Source organism: Plecotus auritus, assembly GCF_963455305.1.
Source record: "Plecotus auritus genome assembly, chromosome: 6".
NCBI lineage: Eukaryota > Metazoa > Chordata > Mammalia > Chiroptera > Vespertilionidae > Plecotus > Plecotus auritus.
Window position 1 is genome coordinate 125,338,449 of NC_137773.1, and position 23,658 is coordinate 125,362,106.

At 49.8% G+C, this 23,658-nt stretch overlaps 1 protein-coding gene across 1 annotated transcript in view; it reads left to right on the forward strand.

The window, feature by feature from the left end:
* The first annotated feature begins 430 nt into the window (after positions 1–430).
* Positions 431–23,658, forward strand: part of ADAMTS9 (ADAM metallopeptidase with thrombospondin type 1 motif 9) — a 169,453-nt gene continuing 146,225 nt past the window's right edge. The window contains exons 1-3 of the mRNA XM_080671508.1: positions 431–883; positions 1,475–1,875; positions 7,391–7,553. Coding sequence (XP_080527634.1) covers positions 769–883; positions 1,475–1,875; positions 7,391–7,553 — 679 coding nt within the window. The 5' untranslated portion in view covers positions 431–768. The remainder of the gene's footprint in view (positions 884–1,474; positions 1,876–7,390; positions 7,554–23,658) is intronic.

Below are 23,658 nucleotides of genomic sequence, written 5' to 3' on the forward strand. Positions count from 1 at the left end.
GAGCGAGCGTGGAGGAGAGAGGAGATTGGAAGAGGAAAGAAAGCGGGGAGGAGAGAGGGCAGAGGAAACGAGAGACCGAGAGACCCGAAGAGGGACTGCGAGCGCCAGGAAAGAGACCGCAAATCAGCTCTCTCTCCCGGGGCGGGGAGTCCCAGAAAAGCTCATCTCCACGAGGCGGCCGAGACGGCGACCCGCAGCCACCGCGCTCCCGGCGCCTCAGGCCGCCGCCTCCTGAAGCCAGAGGCCGGGAGTCCCGCACTGGCCTGGCAGGCAGGGGACGCGGTCTGGAAGGAGGCGGTCCGCACTCACTCCGCTTTCTCCACCCCTCTTCTCCTGGAGGCGGGCACGCGGGGTATTTGAGCGGCGGAGGACCCGCGGCCCCCCCGCCTCCGCCCCCCATTCAAGAAGCCGCTCCGCTATCCGCGCCAGCACAGGGCGCGCGCCGCGCCTCGGAGCGCACGTTCCGCGCTTTCTCTTACACGTTCCCCGGACATTATGCTGCCGAGCAGTGGAGTCCCAGTCCTCCAAGTGCTCCTCCGGCGGCTCCTCCTGCGGCCCGAGCGGCTCAGCTCTCGGCAGGCGGCGGCGTTGCTCAGCCGAGCGCAGACGGGACCCTCGCGGCGGGACCTCAGCGACTCCTAAAGTCAAAAATTGGCGGCGGGCGCCGGCCTCCGCGCGCTCTACGCGGCCGCTGCCTCGGGTTGCCGCCGCAGCCAAGGGGGGCAGGTGGGAGGGGGTGAGAGCAGCGGGGGAGGGGTGAGGAGCACCATGCAGTTTGTATCCTGGGCCACACTGCTAACGCTCCTGGTGCGGGACCTGGCCGAGATGGCGAGCCCAGACGCCGCGGCGGCCGTGCGCACGGACAGGCTGCACCCGAGGCAAGGTAATGAGGCTCCGGCCCCTGGACCCTTCTGCCCCTGTCCCCAACTCCCCAGCCTCCGCGCCCGGGAGCGGGCACCCGCAGCGGAAGCCTCTTTCCTTTTCCTAGAAAGAATTATTTCCCGCTTTGCAGCCTCTCCCTTCTTTAGGTCATTCCCAGCCAATTTCCAGAGAGTGACACTGGGGAAGGAGCTTATCCCCCACACCCTTTGCTTTTAGCCCGATTTTCTCCCTTCCCAACCTCTGTGCCCAAAACCACCATAACATAGTAACTGGGGCAACGGCTAGCAGCATGTTTTATTTTATTGAGAGTATCTGTCAGAATCTGAAATTACTTTATGTATTTTGAGTTGTTCATTTTCCTGGCTCCTAAAGTTGTATCCTCAGCGTCTTGCACATTTCCTGGCTCTTCCTAGCACTCAGTAGGTGCTCAGCAAATATTTGTCCACTGACTGAGGGTGAAGGGGTTGAGTCAAATGGGAAAAGAAAACCCGCTGTAAAGCCACTCAGGACAAAGCCCTCCCTCACCTTTATTTTAATTTAAAACTTGCGGAAAACCGAATTACTGGTTATGTGTCTCTGCTTCTCTCTGCAGTGAAATTATTAGAGACCCTGAGCGAATACGAAATCGCGTCTCCTGTCCGAGTGAACGCTCTCGGAGAGCCCTTTCCCACGAACGTGCACTTCAAAAGAAGGCGACGGAGCATTAACTCTGCCTCTGACCCCTGGCCTGCCTTCGCCTCCTCCTCTTCCTCCGCTACCTCCTCCCAGGCGCATTACCGCCTCTCCGCCTTCGGCCAGCAGTTTCTATTTAATCTCACCGCCCATGCCGGATTTATCGCTCCACAGTTCACTGTCACCCTCCTCGGGGCGCCCGAGGAGAACCAGACAAAGTTTTATTCCGAGGACGAAGCAGAACTCAAGCACTGTTTCTACAAAGGCCACGTCAATACCAAGTCCGAGCACACGGCGGTCATCAGCCTCTGCTCAGGAATGGTGAGTGGGCGCGCGCTCCCTCTCCCCTCACCCGCTTCTGAAAGACTTAATTGCTCTCCAGCCTAAGACCCTCACTGCGGCGAGTCTCTGCTCCGGTCTTAAGTGTGAGCTCTGAGGTGGCTTGCCCAGAGCGTGCGCTTACACTCGAGAGGCGAGCACGGGGTTCTGGAATTTTGGAGCTTTCTAGGGTCCTAACCCTGCTCAGCTGCGCTTGCCTAACGCCGGGTGAAGGCTTGGAAGTTGGTTTTTACACTCGGCCGCTCAGGACCCGCTGAGTGTAGGGAGGGCCCGACTCCTTATTGGTGTGTCGTGAGTTGGGGGTGTGGGCTGAGGATCCACAGGCTTGGGTGCGGGGAGTTCCCTCTGTGTATCGTGGAGGGCCGTGCGTAATCTAGAGTCCGCGCGTTCTCTCCTGGACTTTTTTTCATGCGCCAGGAACCCTGAGGCTAACCAGGATTGACAGGGAACAGGTCCCATCCCGGAACGGAAGGGTGGGCCCAGCGCTCGGGGGCGGGGAGAAGGCGGCGCCTGCCTCAGACACTGAATTAGGGAGGAAACGGGTAGTGGGGTGCGGCGCAGTCCGACTCTGCACCCTAGTGGTGGGGTGGCAAGGAGAAGCAGAAAGATTGCGGGAGAGCCTGGAGAGGCGGAGACGTCAGTTCTTTTGGGGCTTCTGTCACCCATTGGAGTTTCCCTAGAATCAGAAAAGGAAGCCTGCGCCGCACGTTTCCCTAGAGAGGGAGGCGAGAGGGCGGGGAGGCCACCTCCCTGCGCAGCAAAGTATAGACTTAGCCTGGGATCCAAGCTGGTATCCTGACACCCGCTCCCCAATCCCCCACGCTTACAACCCCCCGCCCCAACTTGCCCTTCAGGGGGTCCTACGGCATCGTCCCCCCCCCCCCCCCACACACACACACTTCTCCCGTGACATTTGAGGACCCACAGTAAGATTCTGGCCCGATTGATAGTAGTCCTTGACTTTCTCAAGTGACATACGTTGCTGCCACGCGCGTGTGACGCAGAAACTTTCCCGGGTCAGGCTCTCCTAGCGTAGGGCGCCCGGGTGATGCGTTAGTCTTCCCCTAAGCACCCGCACGCCCACTGTTACCTTTAAAGTGGGAGCATGGATACTTACCCACCCGGGGTGCTCGGCTACCCCTCTGCGCGCTGCTGCTGCGGTTCGGCGACTCCAGAGATCCCCGTGTGGAGGTCGCATCCATCTCCGCCGCTCAGCGGAGGGGTCGGGTGGGAGCCAGGCAAACCTGAAGACTGGGAGGAGGCAGGGTTAGCCTCTGGGATGCGGGCATCAGGATGAGCCCCTTTAGCCCCCAGCAGAGAGCCGCGGCGCGACGGGGAGATTAGGGTGGGCGGAGACGGCAGTTTGGCGAAGGAAAGGGGGTGCTGATGAGTCATCGCTGCCTCCAGACCTAGGTAGGGCTGGAGCCCAGGAATCCTTCTGTTCTTCGAAAGGTTCCACCGGCCGGTGTGGGCATAATTCGGGTGCCGGAACCAAGGGCATCAGAACGCCTGCAGATCCCAAGACTAACCCCGAATTTCAGAACCTAAGGGGTAGGGCTGCGTCTGTACGTCAAGTTTGTAAACAGCCTTTACTCCTCCCCTTCCCCGCCTCCACACCCCGCTGAGTGGCCCCTGCAGTTGTATGAATATTTTGCTGCGCAGGACCTTCATTCCTATTGGCAGTTTAGGCAGCAACTCGCACGTGGAACTGCGAGTGGTAACTTAGGCAACTGGGGACTGGTTCTTCAGAAATGATGCCTAGACCCTTATAATCCCATTTATATTGCATTTCATTTGCAATCTGCCTCATTTGGAGGAGGGGGCAGTTCTAACATACATCTTAAATGTATGCACACGTCAGTGATGAATCTATCCCCCAAACCCTCGCCCCTTCGTCTTCCTTCTGAAACTTGTCTTTATCCACCTCCCTCCCCCTCCCCCAAGACTTCCCCTTACCATTTTTTGTAGCTGTGGAATTGTGATGTTCCCAGTGGCCTAAAATCTCCTAGGAAATCTTTCACTCTTCAGGGTGGACCATGCTATTTCTGCCTCCCCCCATCACCACACACACACACACACACACACACACACACACACACACACACCTCACTGGTAAAGTATCAGTTTCCCTGAATTCCATCTCAGACGTGACTCTTACCTTTTCTGAGCATCTCTACCCTAACTCTAGCCCTCTTCACTTCTCTGCTCTCATTAGGACTGATGTCTAAGAAATATTTGTCTCTGGCTTTTCCTTCAGACTCTTCTCTCTTAAGCTCTGCCACTAACGAATGATCATCGGGTACAAGACCACATCGTTCCCCTGCTCACCAGCTCTGCACAGCGCATGCCCAGTCACAACTGTGAACTCTGTCTGGTCCTTGAGACCATTTGCAGTATTTCTCACCCCTCTCACGCTGGCAGGTCCAGGGGCATCTCTCAAGCTTTCCTCCACAAGGCCTGTATTTCAGACAACCTGCTTTTGCTTCTTTTTCTGAATTTCCCTTCTATCCGAATCCTGCCTCATTGCCCTTGGGCCTCCAGATTTATTTGTTCATCTCACCCAGCTTCACATGCTCAAATCATGCCCTTCTTTTGAAGTGTAACTTAAATGTAACTTAGATATCTTCCTTCCCAGGAAATGTCTTCCTGGTCCTACGGACTGCTGTCATGTCTCCCCCTTCACCTTCATAGATGCATATGTGTATGTGTATTTCTCTATGGTTCTTGTATGCACTCCCCTGTATTATAATTACAGTTATTGGTAGGTCTGTTCTGTCCCTTTCTCTTTGGCAGCAGGATCAGCATCACTGCATTTCTCTTCTGTATTGGAGCCTTATGTATTATAGGTACACTAGAGGCCCGGTGCACGAAATTTGTGCACAGGGGGGGGGGAGGTCCCTCAGCCCGGCCTGTGCCTTCTCCCAGTCCAGGACCCCTTGCTCCTTATCTCCTGCCTGCAGCAGAGGCAGGAGAGGCTCCTGCCACCACTGCTGTGCTCACCAGCTGTGAGCCCAGCTTCTGGCTGAGCAGTGCTCCCCTGTGGGAGTGCACTGACTACCAGGGGGCAGTTCCTGCATTGAGCATCTACCCCCTGGTGTCAGTGAGCATCATAGCGACCGGTCGTTCTGCTGTTTGGTTGATTTGCATATTAGGGTTTTATTATATAGGATAGCCTGTATGTTTGAATAAATGTTCACTTGACCAAGAAAGAATTACTCTTAGATCAAGCAACTACTTATGAATCAACAGTAAAATTAATTTGGCTCCATATGGGTACCAATTATTGAACTCTCATTATGTGTCTTGCCCTCTAATGAGTGCTTTATGTATGCATCATCTCATACAAAACCCTCACAACAATCCAATGCTCAACTCATTTTACAGATGGAGACAGTGAGGCACTGAGAGTTGGAGGCTTGCTCGAAGTCTCACACTCCTAAGTGGCACAGCTGGGGTTCCCACCCAGTCTTTCTGACCCATGCATTTAGCCACTCAGAGACTGAATCTGTATTCCTAAAGATAATTTCACTAAAAAAGGCACTGCACTGTCCTGGCCAGCGTCATCCCATGCATCAAAAAGTGTGGGTTTGATCCCTGGTCAGGGCACATTCCTGGGTTGCAGGCTCCATCCCTGGTAGGGGTGCATACAGGGGGCAACCAATCGATGTTTCTCTCTCTCACATCCATGTTTCTTTCTCTCTCACTCTCCCTTTCTAAGCATCAATAAAAACATGTCCTTGGGTGAGGATTTAAAAAATAATAGTAAAGATAAAATAAAAAGGCACTGGACTGAGGTTGGGATACCTGAGTTCTAGATTCAGCACTGGCTCTGTTCAGCTGCTCTGTACCACCAAAGGGCAACTGTAGACAAGCCACTTTCTCCCTCGATTTCCCTTTTCACCAGAGGGGCCAGACCCTCAGCAGATGAACTCTCAGGTTTTTTCCCAGTACTTATGGCCTGTCTCTAATAGGTTTACATATCGTAGTATATATCCTGCGCTGTGTTCAGAGAACACCAGAGTTGAATATTGGAAACAGAGAGAGCTGCCTGGGTGAGAATAAATTTGTTAAATCACTTCGCCAGAAACCAGCTACTCTTTTGCTAACTCTGTGCACACGAGAGCTGTTCCCTCTTTGAGTAGTGGCCCCTAAATCATAGATGCTAGAGCTAGACCTTACCCCTGGAAATTCCAGTTTGCAGATAAGGCATAATGCCCCAAATCTGAATTTTTAAAAAACTTCCCAAACAATTTTGAAGCTTAGCCAGATTTGGAACCTGTCCTAGCCTAATGCTTCACAAACTTTATCGTGCATAAGAATACCATGGAGTTCTCATTAAAATTCCAACTCCTGCCCTGCCCTGAGATTTTGATTCAATGGGTCAGATTTGGGGTGGAGTGTGATTATTTGAATTTCTAACAAATTTCTGGATGATGCTTATAACCTTTATGGACAATCATTTCCTTTGTGTCCAGGGGAAAGTAAAAGGTCTCTGTTTTTCCTTTATTTTTTCTTTTTTTCCTTTTTTTTTTTCTCCCCCAGTACAGGAAAGGAAACAATGGAAGATGAGAGAAGGGCTTGACTTCTAACACGTTGCATGGCATGGGGAACTTTTTCATGCTCTTGTAACGTTTTGTTTGGGTGGGTCAACTTTGAGGCATCATTCATCGTTGCAAAACTTGTGGGTATGTGAGAAGGGGAGGAGAAAGACTTGCCTCTTTCAAAGTGCTTAGAATGATTGGCAAACACAACTGTATCCTGGCGGGGAGAGGCTAACACCACAACACCAAAAGCCACTAATGTGTTCTAAGCCCTTACAAGGTGTCACTTGGCTAAGCACTTGAAGTGCATTATCTCATTTAATCTGCACGATAATCCTTTATAGTAAGTATTTTTATCCCTAATTGACGAACAAGGAAGCTGAGGTTCAGCATTTAAGAAACTTGCCCAAGATGGGTGGGTAAGCGGCTGTGCTGGGACTGGGACCTGTGCTGGGCAGTCCGGCTCCAAAGCCTGGTGGTATCGAATCACTCCCTGTTGCAAAGGGAAGGCTGGGAGACACTCATGTGCTGGTGTCACAGGTGGCACCACCTTGAGTGCCTTGTGGTCAACATATGCTTCCTGAATTTGAAGTCATGATAATGCTTCCACGGGTCAGCTTTTCTCTCAGAGCTCACACGGGTCCCTAAATTCCCAGGCTGTCTTCACACAGAGACACACTGTCTTTCAACAGCCTGGAGAAGGGAATATGTGATTAGAACTTGAGCACCAAGGAAATATTCCTTAGAGACAGATTTGGTGAGCAGGTACAATAGAGTCAAGTCAAGGAGAAGGTACTGGTATGGCTGAGAATGAAAATAAATCGCTTCTCCAAATGTGTCCGCAGCATTTTCGGTTTAAGCAGCCCTCAGGACAAAGAGATTGGGTAAAATGGCACCATCTCCACTTTCAAATGTTTCATTTTTATGAAATCAACCTCTCATCTCTTCCTTTGCAGCTGGGCACGTTCCGGTCCCAGGATGGGGATTATTTTATTGAACCACTGCTGTCCGTTGATGAACAAGAAGATGAAGATGAACAAAATAAACCCCACGTTATCTACAGGCTCAGCACTGCCCACGGAGAGCCCTCCACGGAAAGGCACGTGTGCGACACCTCAGGTATTCGTGTTTTCCTTCAGCAGAGATCCCACCCCTGTGATGGTTCATTGCCCTGCTACAGAGATGTAGCTCTTGCATAGGCTAAAAGTACTACCATTGCCATTGTCTTTTATTTGATCTTCAAGTGAGATCGGAATATCCATTGTACAGATGTGAAAGCTAAAAAGATCCTTAGCACCTTGTCCCAGGTGGCAGAGCTAATGAGTGACAAGGCCAGGATTCAAACTCAAATAGCAGTGACTCCGAGCCCACTCTGGGCAGAGCTGCCTCTTTTGTTGAATATGACTAAGCTTAGTAATGTCCTAGGCCAGCAGTCATCAACCTTTCCGACCTCATGGACCACCAGCGGTCTGCGGACCACTGGTTGGCGACCGCTGTCCTAGGCTTTTAGAGCCCTATCTTTAGTCAGCATTTGCTTATGTTTCTTGTGTTCTATTTATTTTATCATGTAAGGTTACAAATAGAACTCAGGAAAACTATGTGTTTCCTGGGATTTTTCCTATCAGCTTCAGCTTAGCTCATGTTTTGTGGCTTCAGGAATATGTGACTGGAAGTGAGGGTCCCACGGTTGAGTTTCTCTCAAATGTGTCTGTGCCCATAGCTGATTGCCTTCCATCCTGGCCAGGTGCACTGAGGCTGCATGCTGCCTGTGAGGTGGGCAGCATTCTCACCGCCACTGGACCTGGCAGGGATGCTGAGGCTTTCAGAGATGACCCCATGACCCCACTTACGATCTCACAGCTAGACCATAAGGAAAACCCTTGTTTGCCTGTCTTATTCCATGGTTCGTTTTCTCTGTGCAGGTGTGTGTGTGTGTGTGTGTGTGTGTGTGTGTGTGTGTGTGTGTGAGAGAGAGAGAGAGAGAGAGAGAGAGAGAGAGAGAGAGAGAGGAAGAGAGAGAGAGAGAGAGGAGAAGACTTAATAACGCCTTTCAAAATACCCTCAAGGTTTATTTTTAAATTAACTACCCAAGTCAATGGACTTTGGATTGATTTTCTGGGCTAGAGGACAAGTCATTGTCAAATCTTATTTAAACATAAAGAAGAGGGAATCTAAAAAGGTGAAGATTGAGGACAGTGGGAGATGCCTTACTTTGTCATAAAAGCTTATTTGGGTTCTGGGCATTGTTGATATTGGGGCCTTTAAGGGCCACATTTCAGATCACCACGGCCAGCCTTTATTTTTCCTTCTGACTTTGGCTTGTCAGTGACCAGTGTGGTGGGCCCTTCCTTCATTCCAGCAGCTTTGACTGTTCCTCCAAAGGCTGCTGCTGGACTCGCCACTCTGGTTTCTCTCCTCCAGCTGCTCCTGCACCCCTTCTTTCAGCTCAGATGCAGGGGCTCACAATAGTTGGAAAAAACTTTGGAGTATGGCCCGGTTGCCAGCTGCCATTAGAGAGATGGGTCAGCAGGTCATGGCAACCACTGAAACCAGGTAGCCTTCGCACAGGGAGTGAAAGTAGGTGGGGGGTGGGAGAAGACCCTCTGGTCAGAGAGGAAAACATCCTCTCAGTAAATCAATGCATTTAGCTTCAGGGATGCTCCTCCCTCCCCTCCTCCCCACCCCCCCCCATCACTGAGTGGTAACCAAGAGTAACCAAGTGGCCTGCCCATGGGAGCCATTCAGGAACCTTTGCTCTTTTGTAAGCCCCTTTCTGCCCATCCTTCCCTTTGCATTTCCAGATGAAACCCCACGTTCTGTCACATGGACACTCTCTATTTGACCCTGAACTTTGCACAAGGACAAGGGGATGTAGTTGTCCTTATCAGTGAGATAGACATGCTTTCTGATAGGTGAGTGAAAGGCAGGGGAGTGGGCCAACAGGAAGAAGATTGTCTCATTTGCCTGGGCATAGAAGACAGTGTTTATCTGTTGCTAAAATACCTCTCTTACCCTCCCATCTCAGCAAGGCCAGCTGTTTTTGTTTCTTAAGGCATTTAGGAATTATACACTTATTAACCCACCAATGCCACTTCTTTGGAAATAATCGGACAATTGTGAAAGGTATTTATGGGAGAATACTCAGTACAGTGTTATTTATAGAAAAACACTGGACACAACCTAAGTGCCCATGGGTGGGGGGTGAGGTGTGCATTTGATAGATTCCTATGCAGCTATTAACAATGATGGCAGAGATGTATGTTAACAAACACAGAAATATGTATATTAAGTGAACAGGCAGTGATGATTCAGTGTATATGGTATTTTTTAAAATAATGCAGTGTGTGTGGGTGCATGGGGGTGTAAAGAAAAAATCTGAAGCAATATGCATGAAAATATTAAGAGGAATTATTTCTGTTTGGCAGGAACATAGGCAGTCTTTTATGTTATTACATTTTCGCCATGATTCTATAGCAGTTTCATAATCAGAAAATGGAGTTTGAAAAGAAACGGGGTGGTGGCATGTAGTTATTGGATAGCCCCATAGCTCTTGAAACCAGGGACCAACAGCCAAGCCAAGATCCTATGCTTGCTTTCTTTCTTTCTTTTTCTTTTTGGGAATGAGAGAGTTTCGATGCCACACAGATAAAAATCCTGCTTTGTAGCTACTTCTTTGGAACACTGGGCTGGTCAGAGCTGAGGGTTTCTCGCCACCTGACTAAATTCCTTGTACCTATTGGATTGACCTGGGGATTACCATGATTCAATCTCCATTAGGGATTGGGGACCTGTCACCCCATTAGAATGTACTGTGACTTTTTGGTTAGGTTCCCAAGGATATGATCATAAAGGCGGAAAAATATAAGATGATAATTAAAGTCATCATTTGTTGGTCTCATAGTATGCGCATATGGGTCTCAGTGCTACACATGTTCCATACATTATCATATGTAATCCAGTCATCAACACTGCAGGGTAGGTATTATTATCCTTATTTTACAGTTGAGAAAATGACCACTCTAAAGTCACACAGCTGGTAGGAAGTGGGCTGACTTCATCTTGGATCGGATCCCAGTGTGGCCCAGATTACCCTGAAAACAATGGCAGAAGCTGCCTCTAAAAATGCATTTTTACTTAAGATTTCAGAACATCCTTTTTGACTTCCATCTAATCTAATCTCTAAATGTCACTAACAATGGCTAACATTTGTTGAGCATGGGTTGTGTGGCAGGCACTATTACCCATGTTTTACGTGGATTATAAGTTTTAATCCTTATCTCAGCCTGGATTGATTTTGCAGTTGGGAAAATAAAGACACAGAGAAGTCCATGAAATTGACTTACCCAAGGTCACAAAGCTCATAAACAAAGCCTTTTGTCCTGGTCTCCTTAGAGGATTCTTTGGCCTATCCCTCTGTTGATTCAATTGTATTCACATATGAATTACCTTTTCTGTAGGATTTTTTAAATGCCTTCCCAGAATTTGATTTGATGTAAGGAGAGCTGCCTGGTGCCCGGAATTCCCACCCAGACTGAGTCACCAGGGCCTGTGTCTCCAGGATGCCTCGATTGGAGGGGAGGCTTGTTACACATTAACCTCTAGAATCCATTAATAATTTAGCATAGATTAGTTGATTAGATTAGCTGCCCTGAGAGTTGGGCCCAAATGGAGTGAGAGACAGAGCTGAGGGGCAGACCTCTGAGGGGGCTTTAAGTAAACAATTCTGGGACAGCTCGAGGGTTCCAGGCAGTAACGGAAGCTTTGGCTGACCTCACAGTCCCGGCTGGGTCCCAGCAGGGCAGTGGCTGTTGGCTAATTAGTGATTTCTGTGAGAAGCTAGCCAGCCTCCATTTTCCCACACACACTCAAGCCCTCAGACCCTTCCCCCAGCCCCTGGGCCTGTGCACAGGACAGACAACAGGAGGGGCCATAGTTGCTTCCTTTCCGCCTGGAGCAGATCGCTGGGGGGCAGGTGCTCCAGTGACTCCCATTTTATAGCTGAGAAGACTGACTTGGAGGGTCAGTGGCCTGCCTCAGTGTGTACAGGAAGCAGGGGTGCTCCAGCCAGGCCTGGCTCACCGTTCAGGACAGTTCCTGCCATTTGGGTTCTTTTGTGTTGACTTAATTACCTTTCACTTTCCCCATTTTGTTCCGCCTCAGCCTTCATACCTTTTTATCTTTTTTATTTTCCTCAATGACTTGATGATTAATAAACAGTCAATATAAGCAATGACGTCTAAAAGCCTTAGTAAGTTATTATGAAACTATTATTTTAAATAACTGAATTCTTGAGTTTATTTCCTCAGCTTTATCTTCTTTGTGGCATATATATAAAGATTGCTATTTTTAACATTGGAAACTATAGTGTAATATGCCAACGAAGTCATTAAAGGAGAGAACAAAAGAAACCCCTAATATAGGAACGGTTTCTTCTCTCATCTGTTCTCATTTATTCATTGAATTTTTCATTTTATTTTTTTACTTTTCATCTTGTTTTTTTAAAAGCACTTAAAAAAGTTAGAGGCAGTGGTAAAGCAAACATACCCTCTACATTTAACAATGACAAAGCATTTTCCACATTTGCTGCTTAATTTTCCTGTTTGCTAGAGTATTTTAAACTAAACCCAGATATCATGACATCTTCTCTCTAAACACTGCAATCTACCTGTCTGGATGATGAAGATATTTTCTTTTTTTTAAATATATTTTTATTGATTTAAGAGAGGAAGGGAGAGGGAGAGAGAGATAGAAACATCAATGATAAGAATCATTGATTGGCTGCCTCATGGACGCTCCCTACTGGGGATCAAGCCCATAACCTGGGCATGTGCCCTTGACTGGAATCGAACCTGGGACCTTTCAGTCTGCAGGCCGGCGCTCTATCTACTGAGCCAAACCAGCTAGGGCTGAAGATATTTTCTTATATAACTGTAACATTATTTATGACTAGAGGCCCGGTACACGAAATTTGTGCACGGGGGAGGGGGGGTGTCCCTCAGCCCAGCCTGCACCCTCTCCAATCTGGGACCCCTTGAGGGATGTCTGACTGCCCATTTAGGCCCGATCCAGGTAGGATTGGGCCTAAACGGGCAGTTGGACATCCCTCTCATAAACCAGGACTGCTGGCTCCCAACTGCTCACCTGCCTGCCTTCCTGATTGCCCCTAACTGCTTCTGCCTACCAGCCTGATCACCCCCTAACCACTCCCCTGCCAGCCTGATTGATGCCTAACTGCTCCCCTGCCAGCCTGTTTGCCCCTAACTGCCCTCCCCTGCAAGCCTGATCACCCCTAACTGCCCTCCCCTGCAGGCCTGGTCCCCCGCAACTGCTCGCCCCTGCAGGCCTGGGTCCCCCACAACTGCCCTCCCCTGCAGGCCTGGTCCCCCCCAACTGCTTTCCCCTGCAGGCCTGGGTCCCTCCCAACTGCCTTTCCCTGCAGGCCTGGTCGCCCCCAACTTCCCTCCTCTGCCAGCCGGGTCACCCCTAACTGCCCTTCCCTGCAGGCCTGGTCGCCCCAACTTGCCTCCTCTGCCGGCTTGGTCACCCTAACTGCCCTCCCCTGCTGGCCTGATCTCCCACAACTGCCCTCCCTTGGAGACCTGGTCCCTCCCAACTGCCCTCCCTTGCTGGCCATCTTGTGGTGGCCGTCTTGTGTCCACATGGGGGCAGGATCTTTGACCACATGGGGGCAGCCATCTTGTGTGTTGGAGTGATGGTCAATCTGCATATTACTCTTTTATTAGATAGGATAGAGGCCTGGTGCACGGGTGGGGGCCAGCTGGTTTGCCCTGAAGGGTGTCCCGGATCAGAGTGGGGGTTCCCTTGGGGCGTGGAGCGGCTTGGGCGAAGGGCCTGTGGTGGTTTTCAGGCTGGCCACGCCCCCTGGCGACCCAAGCAGAGGCCCTGGTATCTGGGGTTTATTTATCTTCTACAATTGAAACTTTGTAGCCTGGAGTGGAGCCAAGCCTTCTGCTTGCTCGGTGGCAGCAGCCATTTTTTGGGGATTTATGTATCTTCTATAATTGAAACTTTGTAGCCTTAAGCGGAGGCCTGGGCTGGCCAGGGTATGTGGAAAGTTTGGCTTCCTCCATCACCGGGGGCAGCCCTAGCCTCCTGCTCTTTCCAGCTCCGCAGCTGCCGCCATTTCTGTTTGGGTTTATGTATCTTCTATCATTGAAACTTTGTAGCCTTGAGTGGAGGCCTAGGCCAGCAAGGGCAGGCGGAAAGCTTGGCCTCCTCCATTGCCGGGGAAACCCAAGCCTCCCTCCTGCTCTCTGTGGCGGTAGCCATCTTGGTTGGGTTTATTTGCATATTTGCTCCTGATTGACTGGTGGGCATGGCTTGTGGGTGTAGCGGAGTGATGGTTAATTTGCATATTACTCTTTTATTCGATAAGATGGTGAGATAAATCAATGATAATTTCTCCATATCACCTAAAGAGTTCCTATAGTAAAGTTTTTCTAATTGTTCCCAAAATGCCTTTTTATAGTCCTTTTGCTTAGATTGTGATATAAATAAGATCCACACATTGCGATTGGTTATGTCTCTTAAGCAACTTCACTTGTTGTCATTATAGTTGTTAAAGTTGCTATTTTAGTTTTAGTTTTTTAGTTTTGCTCCCATGGCCCCTTTTCTCCTTTCTACTTCGCTGGCTCTTTGCTTGGCCTTTGTCATCATAAGGTTAGGCTGCATTTGCAACCATTTGAAAGAGCAGAGTCAGCACCCAAACCCAAAGCAGGTACCAAGAACTCTGCCAGCAGAAGGAGCCTCTGTCAGTAGCTTCACTGAGCACAGAAGGCCCTGTGGTAGGTGGCTTTTTGATGCAGTGTCTAGCAGCGGTAGTGTCGCCAACCTTTCAGATCTCACGGACCACCAGGGGTCCGTGGATCACCTGTTAGCTACCACTGTACTCAACTGAAAATCATTAATGAATAGGAAGCATTCTAAGTATCACAAAAAGGATAAGAAAATGCAAGGTGTGATGGTTTGTGCATGTGTGGGCTGTGGGCTTTGAGAAGGAACGAAATCAAAAGGAGTGTAAATGTGGGCTAAGCGCTTCCTTCTGTATCGACCCCCATCTCTCACGGGACGTGGGAATTAGAGTGGATATGGAAAGCAGTTGGCCTCTGGTGCATGGAAAAACTTCTAGTTGATGTGATTGGCCTCAGCATTTTTCTGTTAGTTTTTGTTTTACAAATCTTTTTATTTTCTAGGTTTCTTTTCCCATGTTTCTAGTAAGGTATAATTTACGTGCAGTAACAGTTATCCTTTCTAGTGTCCAGTTTTGCAAATTTTAGAAAATGTATATAGTCATGTCACCATCATCACAGTCAACACAGAGAGGAATTCCTGGTGTCTTTGGTGGTCAGACCCCTTTTCTGTTTCTGCAGGTTAGCCCCTTCCCAGCTGTCATAGAAATAGAATCACTAAGCATAGTGCTGCGGTTCATCCGGGTAGCCTGCATCAGAATTCATCTTTTTTCACTGTGAGCAGTGTTCCTTTGCATGAATACACATACCACAGTTTGTTTATCTGACCCAGCTGAGGTACAAAGTTTTGACAATTACAAATAAATCCATACATTTTCATTTCACTTGGGTCAATACTTAGGTGGGAGATTGCTAGGTTATACGGTAAGGATATGTTTAACTTCATAAGATACTGCCATCTGTTTTTTAAAGTGGTGGTGCCATGTTGCAGTCCCAGCAGCAGGGTATAAAAGTTCCATTTTTCTGCGCCCTCACTAGCATTTGTTATTGCCAATATTTGGTTTTGCCTTTTAATTTTAGCCCTTCTGATAGATGCATAGTGGTATCTCCTCGCAGTTTTAATTTGCATTTCCCTGATGACTAAGCATCTCTTCGTCTGCTTATTTGCCATCCGTGTATCTTCTTTGGTTAAGAGTCTAAATCTTTTGCCCACATTATAAAGAACTGGAATATTTCTTATTATTGAATTGAGATTTCTTTATATATTCTGGATATAAGCCCTGCATCAGCTATGTAGTTCAAATGTCTTCCCCCCAGGGCACATGCTTGGGGTGCCAGCTGGATCCCAGGTGGGGGATTGGCTCGACTCTCATTGTACCCATTTGCAGACATTATTGCATCCATGGCTTTCTTACTTGAGTGCAGATATTGCGTGCAGCACAGACAGCGCTGTCAGGACGACATTGACAAAGCGCAGCGCGGGATTTGGTAGAGAGTGTGTTCAAGACGCAGGTGAAGAGAGATGGACTAGGAAAGGCTTGTTTGCGACTTGTTCTTGAAAGCAGTGCCTATGCCGACAGAGAAGGCGCTGTTGTTATTTCTCATCGGTGTACACAGACAGCTTCCCGCTTCAAGCCAGTGTGCTTTATGCTGGGAGTGTGCTCTCTAGCCTCACAAGTGAAGCAGTTACAGAGGAAGCTTTGGATGCCTGAGGATGCGACTATGTTCTCTCGCACATAGCACGCACCCCACAAGGAGAGAAAGAGAAAGCCAGGGGCAGTGAGGCAGGAGGGGTAGTGGTGTGACGCTCAGCCCTGCAAGGCCACACTCCTGGGGGAAGAGGAATGGGACACATAACCCCATGATTTCCCCGAGTTCCTATGCTATGCTTTGTGGGCAATACAGGAGTTTTCCCAAAGGTTTCCTAATCCTTACATTTGATGCTGGTCCATTGTAACTAGTCCAATTAGAGAGAATGGAAGTGGTTTTCAGACACTGTTATCTGTTTCAGCAGGTCCAAAATAAAAGCTTCACAGTAAGTGATGGAGATGTGTAAGTTGTACTTCCCCTGACATTATTTAACGTCAGCCATAGTCCACTTCTTTCATGTTGGTCTCCGCGTTGGGCTTACTCTGTCTCTGGCCTGCCCACCCTGTCACTGTGTGGTTATTTCTCCTGTGCCCTGAGCGACAGTGGCCAAGAGAAGAGGTTCTTGGGTTTTGCTCCTTTCAAATCCTAGGACTTCATTTTGAAGCATTATTCACCTTTATCTTTTTTAAAAATATATTTTATTAATTTTTTACAGAGAGGAAGGGAGAGGGAGAGAGAGTTAGAAACATCAATGAGAGAGAAACATCAATCAGCTGCCTCCTGCACACCACCCACTGGAGATGTGCCCGCAACCAAGGTACATATACTTGACCGGAATCGAACCTGGGACCCTTGAGTCCGCAGGCCAACGCTCTATCCACTGAGCCAAGCCAGTTAGGGCCACCTTTATCTTATAAATATAAGAACTTGTTTTTTTAATACTAGAGGGAATTTGGAGAGAACTCTACCCCAGTTCGTCTCTTTACGAATAAGAGGATCAAGACTTGGAATTTCAAAGGGATTTGCAATCGGAGCTAGAGCAAATGGAAAGGTGGCCCTGACAGGCCTCTTACTTACCAGCCCTGTGTTCTCTTCAGGCTGCAAGTCACAGAAAAGCTGGCTGGGAAGGTGCTTAGAAAGAGGATGTTCCAAAGTGCCACTCAAGCCCTGGCCAGTGTAGCTCAGCTGGTTGAGTGGTGCCCCTATACACCAAGAGGTCATAGGGGTCAGGACCCATGACTGGGTTGCCAGCTGGATCCCCGGTAGGGGGTGTGCAGGAGGCAACTGATCGATATTTGTCTCTCTCCCTTTCCTCTTCTCTCTCTTTAAAATCAATAGAAACATTTTTTTTTTAAGTGGGACTCAAATGACATGTTGAAAGTGCCACTGGATTTAAGTGTAAGAACAATTAAGAAGAAACCAGTGGGATCATTTCAGTTATCTTAAGGCTATGGAGAAAGATAACAGACTTTTAATTCATTTAAGGAATTAAGTTGTTACAGGAGAGCTGAATTTATAGCAACTAAATATTTGAGCTGGCCAGATGCTGCAGGCAAGTGACCTCTGGCTGGGAGGGTTCCTAGCCAGGTGCTGTGGGTGAGTGACCTATGGCTGGGAGGGTTCCTGGCCAGGTGCTGTGGGTGAGTGACCTGTGGCTGGGGGGGTTCCTGACCAGGTGCTGTGGGTGAGTGACCTGTGGCTGGGGGGGTTCCTGACCAGGTGCTGTGGGAAGGTGACCTGTGGCTGGGAGGGTTCCTGGCCAGGTGCTGTGGGCAGATGGCCTGTGGCTGGGAGGGTTCCTGACCAGGTGCTGTGGGCAGATGACCTGTGGCTGGGAGGGTTCCTGACCAGGTGCTGTGGGAAGGTGACCTGTGGCTGGTAGGGTTCCTGACCAGGTGCTGTGGGAAGGTGACCTGTGGCTGGTAGGGTTCCTGACCAGGTGCTGTGGGTGAGTGACCTGTGGCTGGGGGGGTTCCTGACCAGGTGCTGTGGGAAGGTGACCTGTGGCTGGGAGGGTTCCTGACCAGGTGCTGTGGGAAGGTGACCTGTGGCTGGGAGGGTTCCTGACCAGGTGCTGTGGGTGAGTGACCTGTGGCTGGGGGGGTTCCTGACCAGGTGCTGTGGGAAGGTGACCTGTGGCTGGGAGGGTTCCTGACCAGGTGCTGTGGGAAGGTGACCTGTGGCTGGGAGGGTTCCTGACCAGGTGCTGTGGGCGAGTGACCTGTGGCTGGGAGGGTTCCTGACCAGGTGCTGTGGGAAGGTGACCTGTGGCTGGGAGGGTTCCTGGCCAGGTGCTGTGGGAAGGTGACCTGTGGCTGGGAGGGTTCCTGACCAGGTGCTGTGGGCGAGTGACCTGTGGCTGGGAGGGTTCCTGACCAGGTGCTGTGGGAAGGTGACCTCTGGCTGGGAGGGTTCCTGACCAGGTGCTGTGGGCAGATGGCCTGTGGATGGGAGGGTTCCTGACCAGGTGCTGTGGGAAGGTGACCTGTGGCTGAGAGGGTTCCTGACCAGGTGCTGTGGGAAGGTGACCTGTGGCTGGTAGGGTTCCTGACCAGGTGCTGTGGGAAGGTGACCTGTGGCTGGGAGGGTTCCTGACCAGGTGCTGTGGGAAGGTGACCTGTGGCTGGGAGGGTTCCTGACCAGGTGCTGTGGGCGAGTGACCTGTGGCTGGGAGGGTTCCTGACCAGGTGCTGTGGGAAGGTGACCTGTGGCTGGGAGGGTTCCTGGCCAGGTGCTGTGGGAAGGTGACCTGTGGCTGGGAGGGTTCCTGACCAGGTGCTGTGGGCAGATGACCTGTGTCTGGGAGGGTTCTTGACCAGGTGCTGTGGGCAGATGGCCTGTGGCTGGGAGGGTTCCTGACCAGGTGCTGTGGGAAGGTGACCTGTGGCTGGGAGGGTTCCTGACCAGGTGCTGTGGGAAGGTGACCTGTGGCTGGGAGGGTTCCTGACCAGGTGCTGTGGGCAGATGACCTGTGTCTGGGAGGGTTCTTGACCAGGTGCTGTGGGCAGATGGCCTGTGGCTGGGAGGGTTCCTGACCAGGTGCTGTGGGAAGGTGACCTGTGTCTGGGAGGGTTCCTGACCAGGTGCTGTGGGCAAATGACCTGTGGCTGGGAGGGTTCCTGACCAGGTGCTGTGGGCAGATGGCCTGTGGCTGGGAGGGTTCCTGACCAGGTGCTGTGGGCAGATGACCTGTGTCGGGGAGGGTTCCTGACCAGGTGCTGTGGGCAGATGACCTGTGTCGGGGAGGGTTCCTGACCAGGTGCTGTGGGCAGATGGCCTGTGGCTGAGAGGGTTCCTGACCAGGTGCTGTGGGAAGGTGACCTGTGGCTGGGAGGGTTCCTGACCAGGTGCTGTGGGCGAGTGACCTGTGGCTGGGAGGGTTCCTGGCCAGGTGCTGTGGGAAGGTGACCTGTGGCTGGGAGGGTTCCTGACCAGGTGCTGTGGGCAGATGACCTGTGTCTGGGAGGGTTCCTGACCAGGTGCTGTGGGCAGATGACCTGTGTCTGGGAGGGTTCCTGACCAGGTGCTGTGGGCAAATGACCTGTGTCTGGGAGGGTTCCTGACCAGGTGCTGTGGGCAGATGGCCTGTGGCTGGGAGGGTTCCTGACCAGGTGCTGTGGGAAGGTGACCTATGGCTGCGAGGGTTCCCGGGGAGCTCCACTGTGATTAGAGCACAGTGTGCCCCTGGGTCCACTTGTTGCCATAGTGGCTGGAACACCGACATCAGGATGGGAAAGGGCTGGAACTGCAGACTGGTGTGCAAACTTGCCCTCATCCTGTGGGAACTGGGAGGCTATGCAGCAAAGGAATGCGGGAGATATGCTCTCCAGGAGCTGCTAGAAGCTTTTTTAAAGAGACCCTGCCCAACTGATCTTTAGTCTCTGATAAGGCAGTGATACCTAGACCCACCACAGCCATCTGTTCCGCCTTGGGCCACCCAGGAGCTGCTGTCAGATAGCAGGAAGCCCTGGAGCCACTCCATTCACAGCCCAAAAAGGGTGCTACCCTCAGGAATGAGTCACCACAGCCAACACCCTCAGCGTGTACCAAGCCCCAGGCCCTGTTGCAGCATGTTACGTGTATTAAAGTATTTAACTCCCCTCCTAGGGAGGAACCATTGGTACCCCATTTCACAGATGAGGAAACGGGGACACAGAGGACTTAAGTGACTTGCCAAGGTCACACCGATTGAATGTGGAGCAGCTGGGATTTGAACACATGTCTCTCTGACTCTCAGGCCCCAACTCTTATCTAAGATATCTCACTGCCGCCAGTATTCACTCTGCAAACACTAAATGCCTGGAATGCACAGTCCTATAGAGCAGCCAGTAGCCCCATGTGGCTCCTGAGCCCTTGAGATGTGGCTAGTGCCACGTGTTGTAATGACAATATGTTGCATATATTGACTTAAATAGAATAGTAGAGTATTAAAATTAATTTCACCTGTTTCTTTTGGCTTTTTCTTTTAATGTGGCTGTTAGACATTCTTAGCTTCCAGGTGTGGCTCACATTTTATTTCTACTGGAAAGTGCTGACCTAGAAAACCCCAAGGCATGTCGAAACAGGGCCACAGACAGTGCAGGGGGGGCTGTGGGCAGCTGGCACCCACCAGCCAGAAGGGCCTAGCTCCCCTTTGCTTAGAGATGGAGTGAGTCAGAACCAACATTTCCCAAAGGGTATTTTGCAGGATATTAATAGCAAAACCAAACAGTCTCTTAGAAAAATATAGACTTGGGTATGTTCAGCATTTTATAACTTCAAATTGATGTTCTTTAAATACTTTCTCAAGTTGTTTCCAGTGTGCCTCAGTTTCCTCAGTCCCCACTGTGTCTGGGTGCCGTGAGGAATAACAGACTAATCCACTTGAAATGCTTAGAGGAGAGCCTGACAGGGAGGCCTCCGACATGGTGAGTTGGGACTATTGTAGCCGTCGTCTCGCCATTACTGCATTAGCCGGAGGAGCATCAGGATGCTGAAGGAAGGTGTGCAGCAGGGCCTTTGGGGGGTAGGGGGGTGCCCCAGCTCTGGGCCCTGAGTCAGCAAATTTAACTCCCCACGTAGTGGGAGGCACCCACCCCTATAAAACAGTGTGATGACCCTCAGACATGGCTCCTGCCACCCACCTCCCAGCATAGCCCCTTGAACTGCAAGAAGCTTCTCACATTCTTCCCTGAGCAGCAGCCGGCAGTACCCTCCTTCTGTCCCTCTCTTCCCAGGTGCTTGGTCCCCTCACCTGCCCCACAAACTGGCCAAGGTCCTGGGAGTGCCCTAGTTCATGGTTAAACCAATGTAAACTGGTTTCTTTGCTGCAAGACTTCTCAAAGCTCTTAAAATGCTAATGTGCCTGGGAGAGGTCCCAGATGTGAATGTGCTTAAGGGGTTTTTGCAAAGCTACCTGGTTTGTTTTTGGAAATATCTTCTGGGACTAATGTTCCGGAAACCACTCAGGGAAACATAAAGGTTCTGGGAGCCAAAAAGAAGGCTTAGCAATATAATCTCTTCCTCCACTGCCCTTTGCACACATTTCATCAGTACTGAGCATGGAGGGCCATCAGGCACGGGCATGCCACACGCGCGCGCACACACACACACACACACACACACACACACACACACGCACACACGCACGCGAGCGCACAGAGTGATGCACACGGGAACTTGATCTAGTGAGTATCCAAGATTCACTGTTGTTTTTAAAGCTAGCAAATTGAGGGCCCTTTTAAAAAAAGTAAACCTTGGTAGTTTCATTCATGCCCTTTAAAGCTTTATAAACACAGAACAACCCCATCTCCCTCAGCACCCCCAGACCCAATTTTTGGAAACACATTGTTCTGTATTATTAGAACATTCATTGTTTTATGGCTGTTTTTGTTTTTCTGTTTTATCTCTTCCTCTACACGCTGTGTATCCACCTTCCACCGACCCCGCAGACCGCTTCTCCGTCCTTCCCTGTAGGCCCTGCCCAGTAGCTCTCTGAGCACAGGACCAGAGCCCAAGCTTAGATCTGAGGAGGACTCAGAGGGCAGGGAGCTGCCTCGGCTTCCTCTCTTGCTCCGTGTTATCAGCCCTTGGAGCCAGTTGAGAAGTGCCAGTGTTTGCATTTGTTTACATGGAATTACATCACAGACTATGTCTTCTCACTCTTAACCCTCATGTGTTGCTACCTAGATTGAAAGTTCTGTGGAGGCAGGGCCTGGCCTTTTCTGTCCTCCCTCCCTCCCTCCCTCCCTCCCTCCCTCCCTCCCTCCCTCCCTCCCTCCCTCCCTTCCTTCCTTCCTTCCTTCCTTCCTTCCTTCCTTCCTTCCTTCCTTCCTTCCCTTCTTCCCCCCTCTCCTTCCCTTTCTTCCTTCTAACTCTCCTTTCCCATAGAAGGTTCCTTCTAAAGTAAAGTTGTTTTGCTTGAGAAACCCTAATGTCAACAAACTAATTTATGAGGAGAGGGTGTTGCATGCTGCTAGTAAAACAGTACCAGCTAGTAATTACCATGTGAAATATCTCATGGCTCCTCCCTGTGTGTCACACAGGGCTCTAGGGGCGTTTTATGTGCTTTCCCCTTTTGTCGGCACAGTTAGCCTGAGAGTATGCGCTGTATTATCCTCATTTCACAGATAAGGAAACTGAGGCTTGGAGGCAGGCTGGTGAGCCAGGGCTGCTTGGCTCCAGAACCAAGTGCAAAACCCAGGGCTGTGCTTCCTGTCCAGCTTCCTCCTGGCTGACAAGCCGGCCAGGGCGGAGCAGAAAGGAACTTGCTCTCCTCCTCTCTGTGGTCCTGGGCTGGGATTGCGCTGCCCACTTTCACCATGAGGTGGCAGGTGGCTGGTTGCCTTAGGAAGTTCAGTTAAATTTTGATAAACCTTATAAAAATAGAGGGCAGCAATTAACTTCTCAGCTGCCACTGTTAGCATTCACATCTCCGCCCAACTGCAGGTGGTGGGAAACACTGGGTGAGTAACTGCTTAACGAGTCCAGTACTTAGGAATGGAATATGCATTGTGCTGCCTGGCATTGGGAAAGTGAAACTCGTTTAAAACAGTTTTACCAATAAATGAGTAAATATTCAAGTTTTTGGTTATGAGGTTTTTAAATAATGATATCATCTTAAATTTTTATAATAGTTTCTCTTTAAGTTTTATTCTTGTTTTATTTTGTTCAGCTTATCTACAGCTCAGTGCCTTTCACAAAGTAGGTGCTCAAGAAGTAATAATAATTAAATAATAAAGTCAATTTATAACCCACAAGGGATTTTCCATATACTTTCTCACTTATTTAAAAAAAAAACAGCGTTTAAGATGGAAGCAGATATTTTTATGCTCCTTTAAGAGGTCAGGAAACTGGGACTTAGAAAAGGTCATTTTAGAGTATAAACAGCTTCTATCTTTGAAATTGTTATTTTAAGCCAGAAAATTGTTTTTAATGGTTAGTCACTCTCCCATAAGTGGTTCCTTTTTGTTCTAACTTACTTTATGACTACTAAAAATAGGAAAAAATTACCATATTTATTGGTTTCTTCCTATGTGGTAGACACTTTACCTGTATGATCTACAGCTGGTTCTCAAAGCAACTCTATGAGATGGCACTGTTCTTACCCATCTTCACGCATGGGAGAAGGAGGGTGGCGAGTCACTCACTTGCCCAAGGTCAAATAGAACTTGGAGCTGGCTCCCCTCAGAGCAGATGATTTTAAAACACTGGTTGTCTATAGAGTCAGTGTCACCACTTCCCCTCATGGCATCAAGGCCAAACAGTTGTCACATCCTTGGAATAAAACGTAATGGCTGCAGTGCCTCTGACTTTCATTAGGAAGCACAGTATGGCCAGTGGGAGCTTCTAAACATGCCTGAATTTTGTTTCCATGCACATGCACATGTGAGGGTTCAAATTGCTAAATAATGCAAATGTGCGTTTGATTTTTGGAGGTATCACAT